The following is a 15,197-nucleotide window of genomic DNA, read 5'->3' as shown; positions in this document are numbered from 1 at the left end:
AGATCCAATAGTTGAGCAAGCATGCTATATAAAATTTCACTTGATACATGTGATTTTTTTTTTAACTTAATAAATACTAGGTAAATGCACAAAACCTTAGTGTATTTTTTTTTCAAAAACTCAATTAAAGGATGAACAGAGATTGATTTCATTTTTTTTTAATTTGGAAGTAAATCACCTTTTTATTTTGGTCACATGGAGCCTGTACTTCATAGTAGTCTTTGTTTGTACATGCAGGCCTCTTTAAACAGGAACTGGCTCCTCGTTCTGTAAAAAGAAAAGTTCACATTAAATTTTCACTAAATATGTAGAAGTTCAAAGGAAAAAAATTACCGGTATAAGCAGAAGAATACATTGTACTTTAAGTTGAAAAGTTTGATGAAACTGATACAAAAACTGAATGTGAAGAACCGATATGTTACCTGAGTATTCAGACTTTTGGTCACACCCTGTACAGGTTGCCTGCCCCTTTAAGGAGTAGGTATTCCTGCTACAGACAGAGCAGTAGGCCGCTCCCTCACTGCTGTAGGTTCCATTCTTACATTTAGAGCATTTGGATGTGAAAGCAACTCCTGGAAAATGAATATATGTAAAAGTAAAAACAAAGTTTTTAGGACAAATAATATGTTTTTCTACATCATATCATTTCATAATTTTCATCTTAAAAGTATTGTTTCAGGGACTTAATCCCAAATCAAAGATTTTTCTGATTTTCTGATTTGCTAGAGTTCCTTTAATGGGAATGGGTTTGTAGTTAGAGAGATACCATTGATTTCCACTTTTCGGATCAGGATTGGTTTATTCCTGCTGGTCTTGGTTGAGGACTCAGACAACAGAGACAGTGTCTTCCACACGAGGACATTGGAACCTGACGTCAGATGCACCTGAAAGCAGATTCTGGAATAAGGGATCTCATATCTAAAATACCCAGACCTCAATCACATAGATTTCTGAAAAACAATTACAGATGTAGAGTGGCTAGTGATAGTCATCAGGAAGTTACACAAAACAGAGGAATTATCATGAAACAAATGTTACAGTAATGATTAGAAACACACACAAGAAACACACTTTATACAGGGTTGACATCCATTTGTTAAAGCAGTAAAGAGAAAGACAGTTTTTTGGCTAATGAAGAACATTTAGAGTGATATATACATGTATCACGTAAATGAGAAGGTAGAAGCCGTAATATACAGCCAAGAGTTTGTCTCAAAATCAAGCTTAAAATGTTTTCATTCCTCATGCTGTAACATCCGGGGTTAAATATGCAAGCTATGATAAAAAGATTTTTTTCCTCATCTGAAATGAAGTTTAGATGGTTTGACGTGAACATTCAAAACTTGTCCAATGACTTGATAAATCATTGATATACAGTGACATGTTATAGTTAGCTGCTATCAGAGGGTTCAAGTTTTCATTCCAAGCCGAGGGCGTGTTCAGTACCTCACAACTTACTTGATGTATCTAAGCTGTATTCCTAGAGAACAGACATAACTAGTCAAAAATGTTATAAACTTAAAATTTTTTTTTAGATCTTATTGTAGAAAAATACTTGTATTCATATCTAAGGTTCGAAATAATTTGTACTAAAAAGAGACTCTTTATTTAATAAATACAATCATATGAATATACTTTCACATTTAATCCAATAAAGTTAGATGCAGATGACTTATTTCCATCTTTTCAATGGTAGTTTACAGGCAAATAAGACAGAACTACTTCACTCATCTACTCATTCAACTTATTCCCAGCTTTCTAAAACAAAACATCTACATGCTCAGCCTCAGGGAAATGACACGTCCTACCTCAGGTGTCTTGTTTGACTGGTTTACCTTTTTCTTGGCCCACTTCCCCTCTTCTGTCTCCTCCAGAAACTCGGACCCTGAGTGGCCGTTGTAGGTCTGACACCTGCTGTTCTGGACCTGTAGACAGGAAGCTACCACTTAAACAGGTATTTTAACAAAGATTTAATTTTGGTACTTAAATGAGGATGTCATGATTGCTAAAATTGAATATTGCTAACAATTCAATCACACTTTACAGGTTACTCTCATCTCCCTAGGCATATAATGAAATCACTATAATTAATTGATACCTTGATAAAATTAAATTACCATGCTATCAGAGCTGTGAGTGAATTTCATAAACTTGCGATAAAGTGGAACATAGCATCACAGCAAGTTACAGAAACTTACAATTAAGTGGAACGTGGTATCAGAGATGTGAGTGAATTACATAAACTTACAATAAAGTGGAACATGGTATCAGAGCTGGGGTACTGGTACTCGAACTCTATAGTCCCGGCCTTGACCAGGGTGACAGAGTAGGTCAGGGAGGAGGAACAGGCCTGGGCCAGGGAGCTGATGTAGTTCCCGCGGGGCGTCCATAATGATCTAGGCAAAGAAATACATCATATACCAATAAAAAGATCAGCTGTTTAAAGAAAGTCAATGACATCTAAATTATTTTTGCCCCTTGACCTAACTCTAAGATTTCCAATTTAAGACTGGGAATTAATGGCAGCATAATCTTTTCAAAAATTCTGTCAAGTTTCCTTATGAGCTACAATTATATATAGTTATTTACTGTCACATATAAAAATTTCCTTATGGGCTACAGTTATTTATAGTTATTCACTGTCAAGTATACATGTAAGCTTTCTAATAAGCTACAATTATGTGTAGTTATTTACTTTCAAATATCAAGTTTCCTTACGAGCTACAGTTCACAGTCTCCTCTTCATCCTGAAAAAAGGACCCCAGGCTCTCAACAGAGACTTTAAATCCTGGGGGTAGCTGATCCCACTCCTCGAACCGTTCACCACCCCCGAGGGAATACGTCCCAGCCACACAGGGTTTACACTCCTCTGTCTCCATGTCCAGATACTGTCCCGGCTTACAGGTAAAATCTACAGGTAAAGAACATAGCAACTGATAGAAGATACAGCTGATATAAAGACTTATTGGTAAAATCTATAGGGACAGAATATACAGTTGAAAAATTAAGAACATTGTTGATAAATTTGACTTTTTTATATATTATGACTAAAATAATTATTTATCATTTCAGATTTCCCTTAGGGTTAGTAATGGTACACTTACCACAACTCTTTCCCCGTGTTGGAGGTTTCAGGTTGGTAATTGTACACTTACCACAACTCTTTCCACATTTTGGAGGTTTAGGGTTGGTAATGGTACACTTACCACAACTCTATCCCCGTGTTGGAGGTTCAGGTTGGTAATTGTACACTTACCACAACTCTATCCCCGTGTTGGAGGTTTAGGGTTGGTAATGGTACACTTACCACAACTCTTTCCCATTTTGGTAATGGTACACTTACCACAACTCTTTCCCCGTGTTGGAGGTTTAGGGTTGGTAATTGTACACTTACCACAACTCTATCCCCGTGTTGGAGGTTTAGGGTTGGTAATGGTACACTTACCACAACTCTTTCCCCGTGTTGGAGGTTTCAGGTTGGTAATTGTACACTTACCACAACTCTATCCCCGTGTTGGAGGTTTCAGGTTGGTAATTGTACACTTACCACAACTCTTTCCCCGTGTTGGAGGTTTAGGGTTGGTAATTGTACACTTACCACAACTCTTTCCCCGTGTTGGAGGTTTAGGGTTGGTAATCATACACTTACCACAACTTTTTCCCCATGTTGGAGGCTTTGGGTTGGTAATCGTACACTTACCACAACTCTTTCTCCGTGTTGGGGGTTTGGGGTTGGTAAACTTACACTTACCACAACTCTTTCCCCGTGTTGGAGGTTTAGGGTTGGTAATCGTACACTTACCACAACTCTTTCCCCGTGTTGGAGGTTTAGGGTTGGTGATTGTACACTTACTACAACTCTTTCCCCGTGTTGGAGGTTTAGGGTTGGTAATCGTACACTTACCACAACTCTTTCCCCGTGTTGGAGGCTCTGGGTTGGAAATGGTACACTTACCACAACTCTTTCCCCGTGTTGGAGGTTTAGGGTTGGTAATCGTACACTTCTCTGGTTCAATGGGGACTTGTACCTTCCATCTCCCTCCTTTATGATCACATGTCGTATATTCATATTTAAGGTCCTCCTAAAATAAAGATAAAATACTAATCAATATCATTTTTTAAATCCAGAGTTCCCTCATTTTATTCACTCTGTTTTATATGATAAATTTCTCTTGCAAAGGTTGTTCAATTTTCCATGAAAAACATTTTACTTAAAAGGAAAAACTAATAACAGTCAGAGGTATAATGCAAACAAGTTATTGTCAAAAATAACTCAAATGAGTTTTTTTTTGGTCACAATGTGTTACCAGTCCCCTTGTGTCTGTCCTCTTTTCCCCAGCATTAGTAACACAAAAAAAATTTTAGATTTCCAAAATATGGTTTCAATAAAATATACAGTTAATTAAGTTACAAAGGCAATATTGAGAAAAATGAGTTGTATGCCAACAATGGGAGATAACTCTGGCACAACTGAAATTTGTCTATTAAATTATTAATTAAATATTCAGAACGAAAAAAATGTTGACGATTAATTTCTACAGATACTTATTTATTTATCATTTATAAAAGTTTGCAAAACACTTCAACTGACTGTAACCACTGGTGACTGATGTGCATCACACATACCGGTACATGCAGAATAAATACTAGCTGTGTTTATCAGCAAGATGAAAATATACTCTGACCAAATGTATAATATTGATCTGACTGTTAATACATGACTCACAACTAGAATAAATTAATAAGGATACTCATATAAACAGGACTTTAATTTTACAGGGCCCTCCCTGTTGTGTACCTTTAAAATCACAATCTCTCCATCTTAATTTAAACAGAGCCAGTCTTAATCAGCATGATCAAAGCCTCAATATATGTACTACATCATAAAATCAAACAAGTGGAAACTTTCTGTTGGGAATTTACATCTCTTCATGTTCATCATACATGATAGTATAGTTATTATTCTCTAACTTAACACCTAACTTCTGATGAGGAATTCTCAATCCTTACATTAAAATCAAGCTAATTAATATGAGAATTCCTTCTTGTACTTGTAAATAAAATATAATCAGTCAGCTGATAGGCTGGATTTTTGGGGATTTTTTTATAGATTTGCATGTCAAACAAACAAGCTATGGTAAACACATGATTTAAACACTGGTGGTGTTTAAGATCTGTACAAAACTGATCAGTTACAATAAGTTTAACAACTTCATATAATCTGGTAAAAATTCTAAAATTGTTAAAAGATATTTACATGAAAATGTGATAGATATAGTCATGCATCCTTTTTTTCTTCAAACTTATTTATTTTTAGTTTCATCTTAAGTAGCTATTATACAAAAAAAGACTTATGTTCAAAATAAATTTTGTACACAAATCTTCATAACCGTCCATTTAGGATTCCACCAGTATAAATTTTACATTCACATATATTAATGGCAGTCCTAGCATTAAGAAGAAATGCCAGAAATTGTGTCATTTAGTGATTTACTGTGAAAATATTTTTTAACAGCTTCCAAGAAAATGATCATGCAATTCTATAGTGTTACTATAGCTTTAGACTTGAGGGAAAAAAACAAATGTGTAATTTATAATTAATGTCATCCCTCTGAATAGGGAAATAAAATAATTAATATCAAACAATTTTTAAAATAACTGAAATGAAATTTGATTAATATGGACATGAGTGTGCCAATGTGGTATTTCGAAATGCATCTGCATAATGCTAATTGAGTTTTCATCATAACATTAAACATTTAGGAATTTTAATAAATTTACAAAGAAGAAAGATGGCAAATTTATTACAAAAAAGTGACCAATATTCACAAATATGAGTATTTCTTTAAATTTTTTATTGTCAGTATATTGATATTGAACTGTCTTTATATGGGTGTTACACAGAACTCTTGTTCACTGGTTAATCATCTGACCAGCTGTTATATAAAATGTGTGCTGGTAACAGGTGCCCCTATCTAATGCTTCACTCATTTAAGTCCAGTCAGACTAATTGTACTTTGTCCATGTGTGAGAGGCAGATACTATACTATAACCCCTGGAGGGTTTTACAGCAGCTCAGCTGTTATGTTACCAGACAACTATTATACAGTAAAGGAAGACTTCATTCCTGAGTGATATTTTAATAGTTTACTATTAATTTTTTTCCTGCGTCATAGTTTTTCAAACTTTCAATTTTTAAAGATATTATTAATGCATAATCCAACTTCTCTCTCTGAATATGTGAACAGCCTTATGACAAATACTCAAACACAACAAAGAACAAATATTAACAAGCATATGACATCATAATCATGATATACTATACTGGGATGGGCTCAAAATTAGTCCATTTATAGAATTACAGTTCCAGGCAAGTGTAATGTATGAGGGTTCATCTCCATTCTATCAAACATTTTTGGAATATCTCAGACACCAACCTGTGGTGTATTTGTTCCATCGTACAATAATCTATAATTATCATGATTATAAAGTATTTTTTGTTTGATTAAAAGCTATTCATGTAGAGCGATTTTCAATGATTATGAGAGAAAATTCTCAAAGTATGTTTATAAATGATTTAATAACAATTTCTATATGTTCCCCATATTGAAAAGGTACATGTCTCTTTTGTTTGTCCTTTACTTTCTGTAACAGGTCATAGCTGTCCGAGATTCAACTGCCTGACATTCAACCATGGTATATGCAATAATTTAATATTCAATGCTTGTGGTAATGTGATATTTTAAACTGAAAAAAATCTTTCAATGCCAAATATTTGAGGTTAAAATTTTTAAAATTTTAATCTTGGAAAGCTACATTTGGTTGCAAATTAAATATAGCAATGATTGTGCTATGATTGATTACTGACAAAAATATTATTTATAGCATGATCTCTCTCCAGAATAAAAGAAATTGATTGAATCATTTTAATTTCAAATTTCTTTCAGAATAAAAAAATATCAAACAATCTTTGTAATTAAGGGATTACGGCTCTGATAAATCAACAGGTAAAAGGTGCATTACTTACTAGTAAAAAGATACAAATTTCTGACATTGGACTAAAATCACAGGGGAAAATCTGTTTAATTCATCATTTTTGGCATATATTTAGTACAGTTTCACTTGGAAGGTTTTTTTTTCAAGTGTCTAAGCAGCCCAAAATAATGTTGCACCATACGATTTCTGCACAGGAAGCGGAATGGGGAAAATAAGTTGAAGTAAAGATACAATCTGCTCAAAAATATGATATGAGACAAAGTCAGATGAAATAATGTAGCCCTCTCAGATTTTTTTAATTGATGTTTTCTGGAGAGGGCTACAATTCCACAGCATCTCCGTAATGGTGCAAAAATATTTTTTAAATATAGACGACCACAGACAAAATAAACTGCTTTTACATACAACTTACTTCTAACAAGACCAAATTTTTATTCGCTGTCAACAACAACATAGCCAATTAAACCTGAAAACCAAATAAAATGAATCTGCAAGTTTACTAGCTGCTCTCCTCAGCAGATATGAATGTTCTCATATGATGTATCGAGTCTTAAATTGTGCTTGAAATTTAGAATATTTTAATGAAGCAAATTTTGATGTTGATAGATGATTGTATTGTATGGTATCACTCTCATTGGCTGTCCAAAAATAAAATGGATCAAGGTCAGTTAACATGGTTGATTAATTCAGGTTGTGATGAGGACATGCATGAACAATGACAGATATATGGAATTTTCTACGATATATTCTTGGATAGAATTATGTCTTGCATCACTATATCTTCATTTTTTAGGTAAAAAATGTGAATATAAAAATAGCCATTGATAATTTGAGCTGAAATCTGTGCAGGAGGGAATCAGTCCCGCACTTCTTCTTCCCATCCAGTGCAAAACCACTTAAGTATTATCGCACTCTGCGTGAGGCTGTGAGTGTCTATATACAGTGCTCAGAAAAAATTTAAAAGTTGATCTTTACAGATATCCTGAGGAGTTGTAGCCCCCCCCCCCTCAAAAAAAGGGGGCACATTCTTGCTGTAATGCAACTTAATATTTTCATAATCAGCTTGATCAGAGACAGCAAAACGAGTAAACTGGAATAATTATTACAATGCTTCTGCTCTCACCCAAACGGTTTCACAGACATATTTTATAGAATAAGTCTCTGTCCAGAAAATTAAACTCAAACCTTGGAACATGTTGTCACTGTTGTCGTGGCTCCAGCGCTGTAGAACATCGCAACTACAAAGAATACAAGCTTCATTTTCACTGAATATCGTCCTCAAACATATAGCCTAAAAATCAGTGTGGGTGTATAGACTATTCAACAATAATGCGCGCTTTCTTGTCCAACAAAGGCTAACATGCGTTATTCGTTACATCTCAGTCATCTGTCACTCCATCAGTAACCGGATATTAATGATGGGCATGCGTTAAAAATATAAACAAAGAGAACCAGTTAAAAAAAAAGAATTAATAAAAAATATTAAAATGAATAAAAATATGTATTGCAAAAATAATAACTTCAGAGAAAAATAAACCATAAAAATATTTTTTTTTAATTTTTTTTACAGAGATCTAGTAAGTCACGTTCTAAACGAGACTTGTGTATCCATGGTAGTTACATCAACGAGAGCGTGAACTTTCGCGTTTACAATACAATCACAACAATGATGCAGTCAGAAAGAGACCCCTATCCCTTTCCAAGATTACAAAATGATGAGAATTTCTATGGACCAAGCTCTACAGAGGTATGTATTTATCCAAAAATGTCAATATGTTGTTTAACATGAATTGTGTTCGGTATTGTAAAATATATAGATCTTTTAGCATTTATTTGTGTCCTGTATTTAATGAAAGGGATCAGAAATGTACATGTAACAAACAGATTTGAGGTAAAGTGCTCCAAAGGCAACAATCTTCGCTATCTTTTTCATAAAGGTCTCTTACTTATGAATAGCTCTACCCCCCCCCCCCCCCCTTTCTTTTCCTAAATCCACCCGAAATTCTTAACAGTTTGTGATGCTTCGTTATAACACATTTCAAGTAATATTTTCCTTTAAGAGAAGCTTTGTTTTCCTCAAAATCTAGATACCATTATTCAAAGGTGTCTCGGTATTGATTAAAATAAACGTAAACATGACTTATGAATTACAGTTTACATCTCTTATGTGCACATTGTACACACATTTATAAATATTCTGTGCTTTCATGTTTTAATGTCTAAAAATGGTAGGTAGCTATTGATATAATATATCATTTTTTTTTAAATGACCTAAAACATGAATTCTGGATATTGATGTTTTTCATATTGAATTTTAATAATTGATTTATATTTTCGCCAGCTTTAAAAAAAATTTGTAAATTCAATTTCACCCTTTTCCTCTTATACCACATATCTTTGGGTTATTTTGATTACTTACATGTATAATACAATTTTAGATAAAATATCACATTGTATTTATGAACAGCAAAAGGCATATGATGTTCCAGTCCACCTGGCTCAGAATGAGGATCCATGGAACAGACTAAATGGCACCTGCACTCTGGCTTCGTCTCGGAGAGAAATTTACCACATGGATCCCAAGGCACCTCGAGACAGTCTAGATTTTGTCCTTAAGTCGAAATATAACCATCATGAGGAATTCCTTAGAGCAAAAAATGAAACCCTCATCCAACCCGAAACTGCCGGTGAAGACACTGGGTAAATTGCATTGCTGAATTTTTCTAAAGTGTGTCATTCAGCATATGATCCCCGTGAATCCAATATTAAATCTCTTCTTGTCAGAGATAAATTTTAGAATAATAAACTTTTAAATCTTCAAAAAATCAGCAAGAAATGAACTTCAGATCAAACTAATCTGACCATTAATTTCAAAGATATATTAACCCTGTATTTTTAGGTCACCTGAGTAAACTCAGGTGACCTATTGGTATCTGTTTCCGTCCGTCGTCGTGCGTCGTCCGTCGTCCATCGTGCGTTAACATTTGAACATTTTCAGCTTCTTCTCTGCAACCACTCAACCAATTTCAACCAAATTTGGCACAAAGCATCTATGGGTGAAGGGGAACAAAAATTGTGAATTTCATGATCCCTGCCCCCCTGGGGCCTGAGGGGTGGGGCCAAAACCCCTAAAATTAATGCAATCTTTAAAAATCTTCTTCTTAAAAAATACTCCTGGACATCAAGCAGTCAAACTGTTTGCATGATTGTAATCAGCATTAAGTCCTCTACCAAAATTGTGAAATTCATGGCCCTGGAGTCAGGGGTTCTAGTGCTAGGGTGGGGCTATATAGATTATAGTAAAAATGTATTATTTCTTTGAGAATCTTCTTCTCTGCTCCTGGGTATTAAATAAACCAACTATTAGTACATAGTTATGATGAGCAAGAGTGCCTCTACCAAAATTGTGAATTTTATGTCCCCAGGGTCAGGGGTTCTGGTGTTAGGGCGGGGCTCTATTGATTATTAATATATATAGTGAAAATACATGAATGCTTTGAAAATCTTCTTCTCTGCTTCTAGGTATTAAATAAACTAACTAAGTGCATAGTTATAATGGTCAAGAGTGCCTCTACCAAAATTGTGAATTTTATGGCCCCAGGGTCAGGGGTTCTTGTGATAGGGCAGGGCTCTATTGATTATATAGTGAAAATACATGAATTCTTTGAAAATCTTCTTCTCTGCTTCTGGGTATTAAATAATTTAACTAAGTGCATAGTTATGATGAGCAAGAGTGCCTCTACCAAAATTGTGAATTTTATTGCCCCAGGGTCAGGGGTTCTGGTGTTAGGGCAGGGCTCTATTGATTATATAGTGAAAATACATGAATTCTTTGAAAATCTTCTTCTCTGCTTCTAGGTATTAAATAAACTAAGTGCATAGTTTTGATGAGCAAGAGTGCCTCTACCAAAATTGTGAATTTTATGGTCCCAGGGTCAGGGGTTCTGGTGTTAGGGCAGGACTCTATTGATTATATAGTGAAAATACATGAATTCTTTGAAAATCTTCTTCTCTGCTTCTAGGTATTAAATAAACTAACTAAGTGCATAGTTATGATGAGCTAGAGTGCCTCTACCAAAATTATGAATTTTATGGCCCCAGGGTCAGGGGTTCTGGTGTTAGGGTGGGGCTCTGTTGATTATATAGTGAAAATACATGAATTCTTTGAAAATCTTCTTCTCTGCTCCTAGGTATTAAATAAACTAACTAAGGACATAGTTATGATGAGCAAGAGTGCCTCTACCAAAATTGTGAATTTTATGGCCCCAGGGTCAGGGGTTCTGGTGTTAGGGGTTGGGATCTATTGATTATATAGTGAAAAGACATGAATTCTTTGAAAATTTTCTTCTCTGCACCTGGATATTAAGTTAAGATGAACTACCTATATGGTTATGATGAGCAAGGGTCCTAATCTTACAGATTTGTGAATATCAAGGCCCCAGAGTCAGGGGTACCATAGAGGGGGCTGTACTTATAAACTGAAAATGAATGAATTGTTTGAAATCTGCTCTTTGGTATTAATTAAATACTTTTGAAAAGCAAGGATGCCAATTTCAAAAATTGTGCAATGTGTGGATCTAGGCCTAAGGGTCAGAGGTTCATGTGTGGTAGGGGCACTACTGATTTATAATTACTGAATATTACTGATTAGTTGAAATGCATTTTTTGTTCCCCTACCCTATCTACGGGTAACTAAACTAAGCAATTGCTAAGTGTATAGTTATGATGATCAATGGGGCCTCTTTCAAAATTGTGAATGCCATAGCATCTGGCTTAAAACATGAATCAAATTTAATCACTGGAAAGTTGTTGCATAATGCTCAGGTGACCTATAAGGCCCATGGGCCTCTTGTTACAAATATTTTTCTAAGTATTTGTTTTTATGCAATGTTCTTTTATTTACAGACGAGTTCTAAAGAACCGAGAGGTTGAAGTTATTGTGCCAAAGCCTTACCTGAATCATCCTCTTATAGTTATAGAGCAGAAAAAGAAAGATAGCATCCATTCTATTGAAAATGCAATTGGTATGTTGATTCTTTATTTTTAATTATTCAATATGTGTAATGGTAATTTTTATCAAAAATGCTAATATAATTTAAGTTATTTGCAAAAGAAAGACTTCATTTTTTTATTTTTAAAATTTATTTACATGAGCACAATAACATGCTTATAATGAAATAGAAGGGTTTTTTTTTAAGATTTCATTTATTTATCTTTTTAAAAGGAGTGGCCACAGTATTTTGTTTTGCTGCATTAATGAAGAATACTTAATGATATAGCACTTTTGGTTTAGATTTGGCAAATACATGATGTGCATATTTGGATATTAATTGAAAGCATAATTATAGACTGATAAATTCTGTAACATTTGATTACTTACTTTTATACCCTAATGGAATAAAACTTAAGTTTATGGGTAGATAGCCCTTCTGGGAGGGAATGCATAGAACAAATTGGAATGAATTTATAGTTGATTTTTTTTGTACTTGGGCATTTGGCATACCACTCCCTTTTAAAGGCTAACAGGAATATTTTGGATAACTTTAAAAGACCACCCCACCCCCCCTTAATCCACAGTAAAGTGATTTCAGAATCAATTTTGAATGTCTACATGTAAATATAACAGGCATGTTCAGGAAAACTTTATAAAAATGTATATTGGAATATATAATAAGTTTATTTGCCTATTTATACATTTTTTAAGTACAAATAATAATTAAATATACATGTAACCTATAGCATTATCTTTGATAAATGTATTCATTAAGATTAAATATTTAACAATTATGCTTTGATTTTTTACAGAGGGTCACCATACACAAACAACAAACCGAGGTTACACTCGAAAACCTGACGGGGGATTCTTCTCGTCTTAGACTTATAATAATGACATACAAGAATTAAACCACATCATTAAAAAAAATGCTAAAAGACAGATTGACAGAATTACGATGACTAGGGGGACGATTTCTTATCTGAAGTTAACAACTATTACATATGTAACCAACAACAAAGTAAACTACATGTATATTTGGAATGTGATGACATAATGTACATTTCCGTTTCGAATTATAACCAGTTCTAGGTCATTTTACACCAGAAAGCAGTATATTTTAAATTATTACTACATATTTTAGATATAAAAGTGCTGCATAATACAGACAGAACTTGAACACAAAACAAAATCCATGCGTATACATGTACAGGCTTTATTCTTTCTATCTATCCTCTTCTTTTTAAGCTTATTTCTTCTTTCTATCCTATCCTCTTTCTCTATAGAGAGTCCCCATTGTGCTGGTACAAACGGCGGGTACTCCCGGAAACACGACGGTGGATTCTACTGCACTTAATTTGCGGCTGTCTCTACATAATTAACGGCTGTCTCTACATAATTAACGGCTGTCTATACATAATTAACTGCTGAGTCTCATAAGAAACTGCTAATCTTTATATATTAATTCTCTCCAAAGAAATTTAATTTTTTACCAGATTTAGAGCGATTGTATACCAACCTAATGTGTAAAAAAACTGAAAACATATCTTTATAATTAATATTGTTGCATGTACATTTTGGATATACACCTAGTATATTTGGAGAAATATATTTACAAAGAGAATTATGTATTTTAGAAAAAATAGTTTTTACCTGTAAATAATATGTATTAATATTTTTCAGTTGGAAATTTTATATATACAAGTGTTTTTTTTTAATCACTCATTCTTGAACTGTCGTATTCACATTTCTCTTTATTTATTATACTGCATTGACAAACTATATATTTAATATTTTTTGTCTAATAAAGCATTTCTGTGATGAAACAGAGGTCATTTTTTTTAAAATTTATCATCTTTTTTTAACCAAGTTGGGGGTCGCCCGCGTAGCGCAGTGGTTATAGCTCTAGAGTCGCCGTTGAAGGAGTTGATCCTACGTCGCTGGTTCGAATCCTACTGTTGAACGTGGAGATTGCTCCGCCGGATGAGACCGTATAAAGCGTGGTCCCGAGCTGGCACGTAAAAGATCCCTCGATCACTGCCGAATGGCCGCTGTTAAGTGCCGAGTATAGTCAATAACAAAATTAAATGTCAACATGTTATGTCACAAACGTGAAAAATAAGGCGTTTTGATGTTAGGTTCACTAATTTGCCTAAAAAATTAGTGTAAAACGTCATAAAAATTGTTTAAACTTACTCTTATGTCATGTTGTAAATTTCGAATTTACTGGGTGGTAGTAAATACAAAATTTACAACATGACAATAAATTTTGTAGTTACTTCCACACGGTAAATTCAAAACTTACCATATGACACTTATGACTGATAAGCCTGATATGGATAAATGAAATTCTAAGAACAAAAAATTAAACATCTGATATACACTGCATCAGTATACGTTCCTGTCAGAATATGTCCAAAAAGACTCATTACTCAGAGTTTAAATTTAAAAAAGGAAAAAAATATCACACACAAAAAATTTATAAAAGGATATGCTTTCAAATTTGAATTCCCAATAAAGTGTGCCAACTCTAAAGCAAAGCGTTCATTGACAGTTTACATTCGGTAGTACAATATTGAATAAGAGGGTTGTTGTTGTTGTTGGAGATTGTGATTTAGATTAACATAAGATTTTTATACCCCCCGCTTGAAAAGCGGGAGGGTATATAGTAATCGGTATTTCCGTCCGTCCGTCTGTTACGCTTTGGGGTACCCATCTCTTATCCGCAACTCCTCTTATACCACTGAAGGAAATTTAATGAAACTTTCACAGAATCTTTATTACATATTGCCATTGTGCACCTCCTATTTTACTTTTTGATCTGACATATATTTTGGATTTTCCAGAGCAAAACATGGACACTGCCATTTTATTCATATGGGAGGCGGGGGGTATCATTTAGTGAGCTCATTGCTCACAGTACCTCTAGTTTTACTAATTACTAGCATATTGACTATTTGACTTTGTCATTAACCCGGTATCATCGATTGAAATACTTTATGGGTTGAGGATAGGGACTTTGAATGAAACTAGAGGTACTGTAAGCAATGAGCTCACTAAATGATACCCCCCCCCCCCGCCACCCATATGTATAAAATGGCAGTGTTCATATTTTACTGCAGGAAACCCAAAATATTTGTCGGATCAAAAAGTAAAATAGGAGGTGCACAATGGCAATATGTAATAAAGATTCTTTGAAAGTTTCACC

General features: G+C 34.1%; 2 protein-coding genes across 3 annotated transcripts in view; one reads left to right on the top strand and one right to left on the bottom strand.

Annotated features, from left to right (window-relative positions):
* LOC134269063 (endosome/lysosome-associated apoptosis and autophagy regulator family member 2-like) overlaps positions 1 to 8,367 on the bottom strand; it is a 31,814-nt gene extending 23,447 nt beyond the window's left edge. The window contains exons 1-8 of the mRNA XM_062751281.1: positions 8,182 to 8,367; positions 3,956 to 4,082; positions 2,719 to 2,911; positions 2,249 to 2,396; positions 1,836 to 1,925; positions 767 to 884; positions 423 to 572; positions 179 to 267 (exon numbers count right to left, since the gene is read on the bottom strand). Of these exons, the coding sequence (XP_062607265.1) occupies positions 179 to 267; positions 423 to 572; positions 767 to 884; positions 1,836 to 1,925; positions 2,249 to 2,396; positions 2,719 to 2,911; positions 3,956 to 4,082; positions 8,182 to 8,256 (990 nt within the window). The 5' untranslated portion in view covers positions 8,257 to 8,367. The remainder of the gene's footprint in view (positions 1 to 178; positions 268 to 422; positions 573 to 766; positions 885 to 1,835; positions 1,926 to 2,248; positions 2,397 to 2,718; positions 2,912 to 3,955; positions 4,083 to 8,181) is intronic.
* Positions 8,368 to 8,596: 229 nt separating this feature from the next.
* On the top strand, positions 8,597 to 13,767 carry LOC134269059 (protein CFAP276-like). 2 transcript variants are annotated; one of them, XM_062751277.1, is made up of 4 exons: positions 8,597 to 8,743; positions 9,464 to 9,696; positions 11,902 to 12,020; positions 12,802 to 13,767. In XM_062751277.1, exons 1-4 carry the CDS (start codon positions 8,663 to 8,665, stop codon positions 12,870 to 12,872), a joined length of 504 nt encoding a protein of 167 aa, XP_062607261.1. In that variant the 5' UTR covers positions 8,597 to 8,662; the 3' UTR covers positions 12,873 to 13,767. The 2 variants fall into 2 exon arrangements, with proteins under 2 accessions (XP_062607261.1, XP_062607262.1); XM_062751278.1 differs by having other exon boundaries at positions 13,276 to 13,760.
* Positions 13,768 to 15,197: the final 1,430 nt, after the last annotated feature.

Source organism: Saccostrea cucullata, unplaced genomic scaffold, assembly GCF_032062105.1.
Source record: "Saccostrea cucullata isolate Sc308-1 unplaced genomic scaffold, CSIRO_AGI_Scuc_v1 ctg463, whole genome shotgun sequence".
Classification (NCBI taxonomy): domain Eukaryota; kingdom Metazoa; phylum Mollusca; class Bivalvia; order Ostreida; family Ostreidae; genus Saccostrea; species Saccostrea cuccullata.
This window is presented reverse-complemented; position numbering and strand designations above follow the sequence as displayed.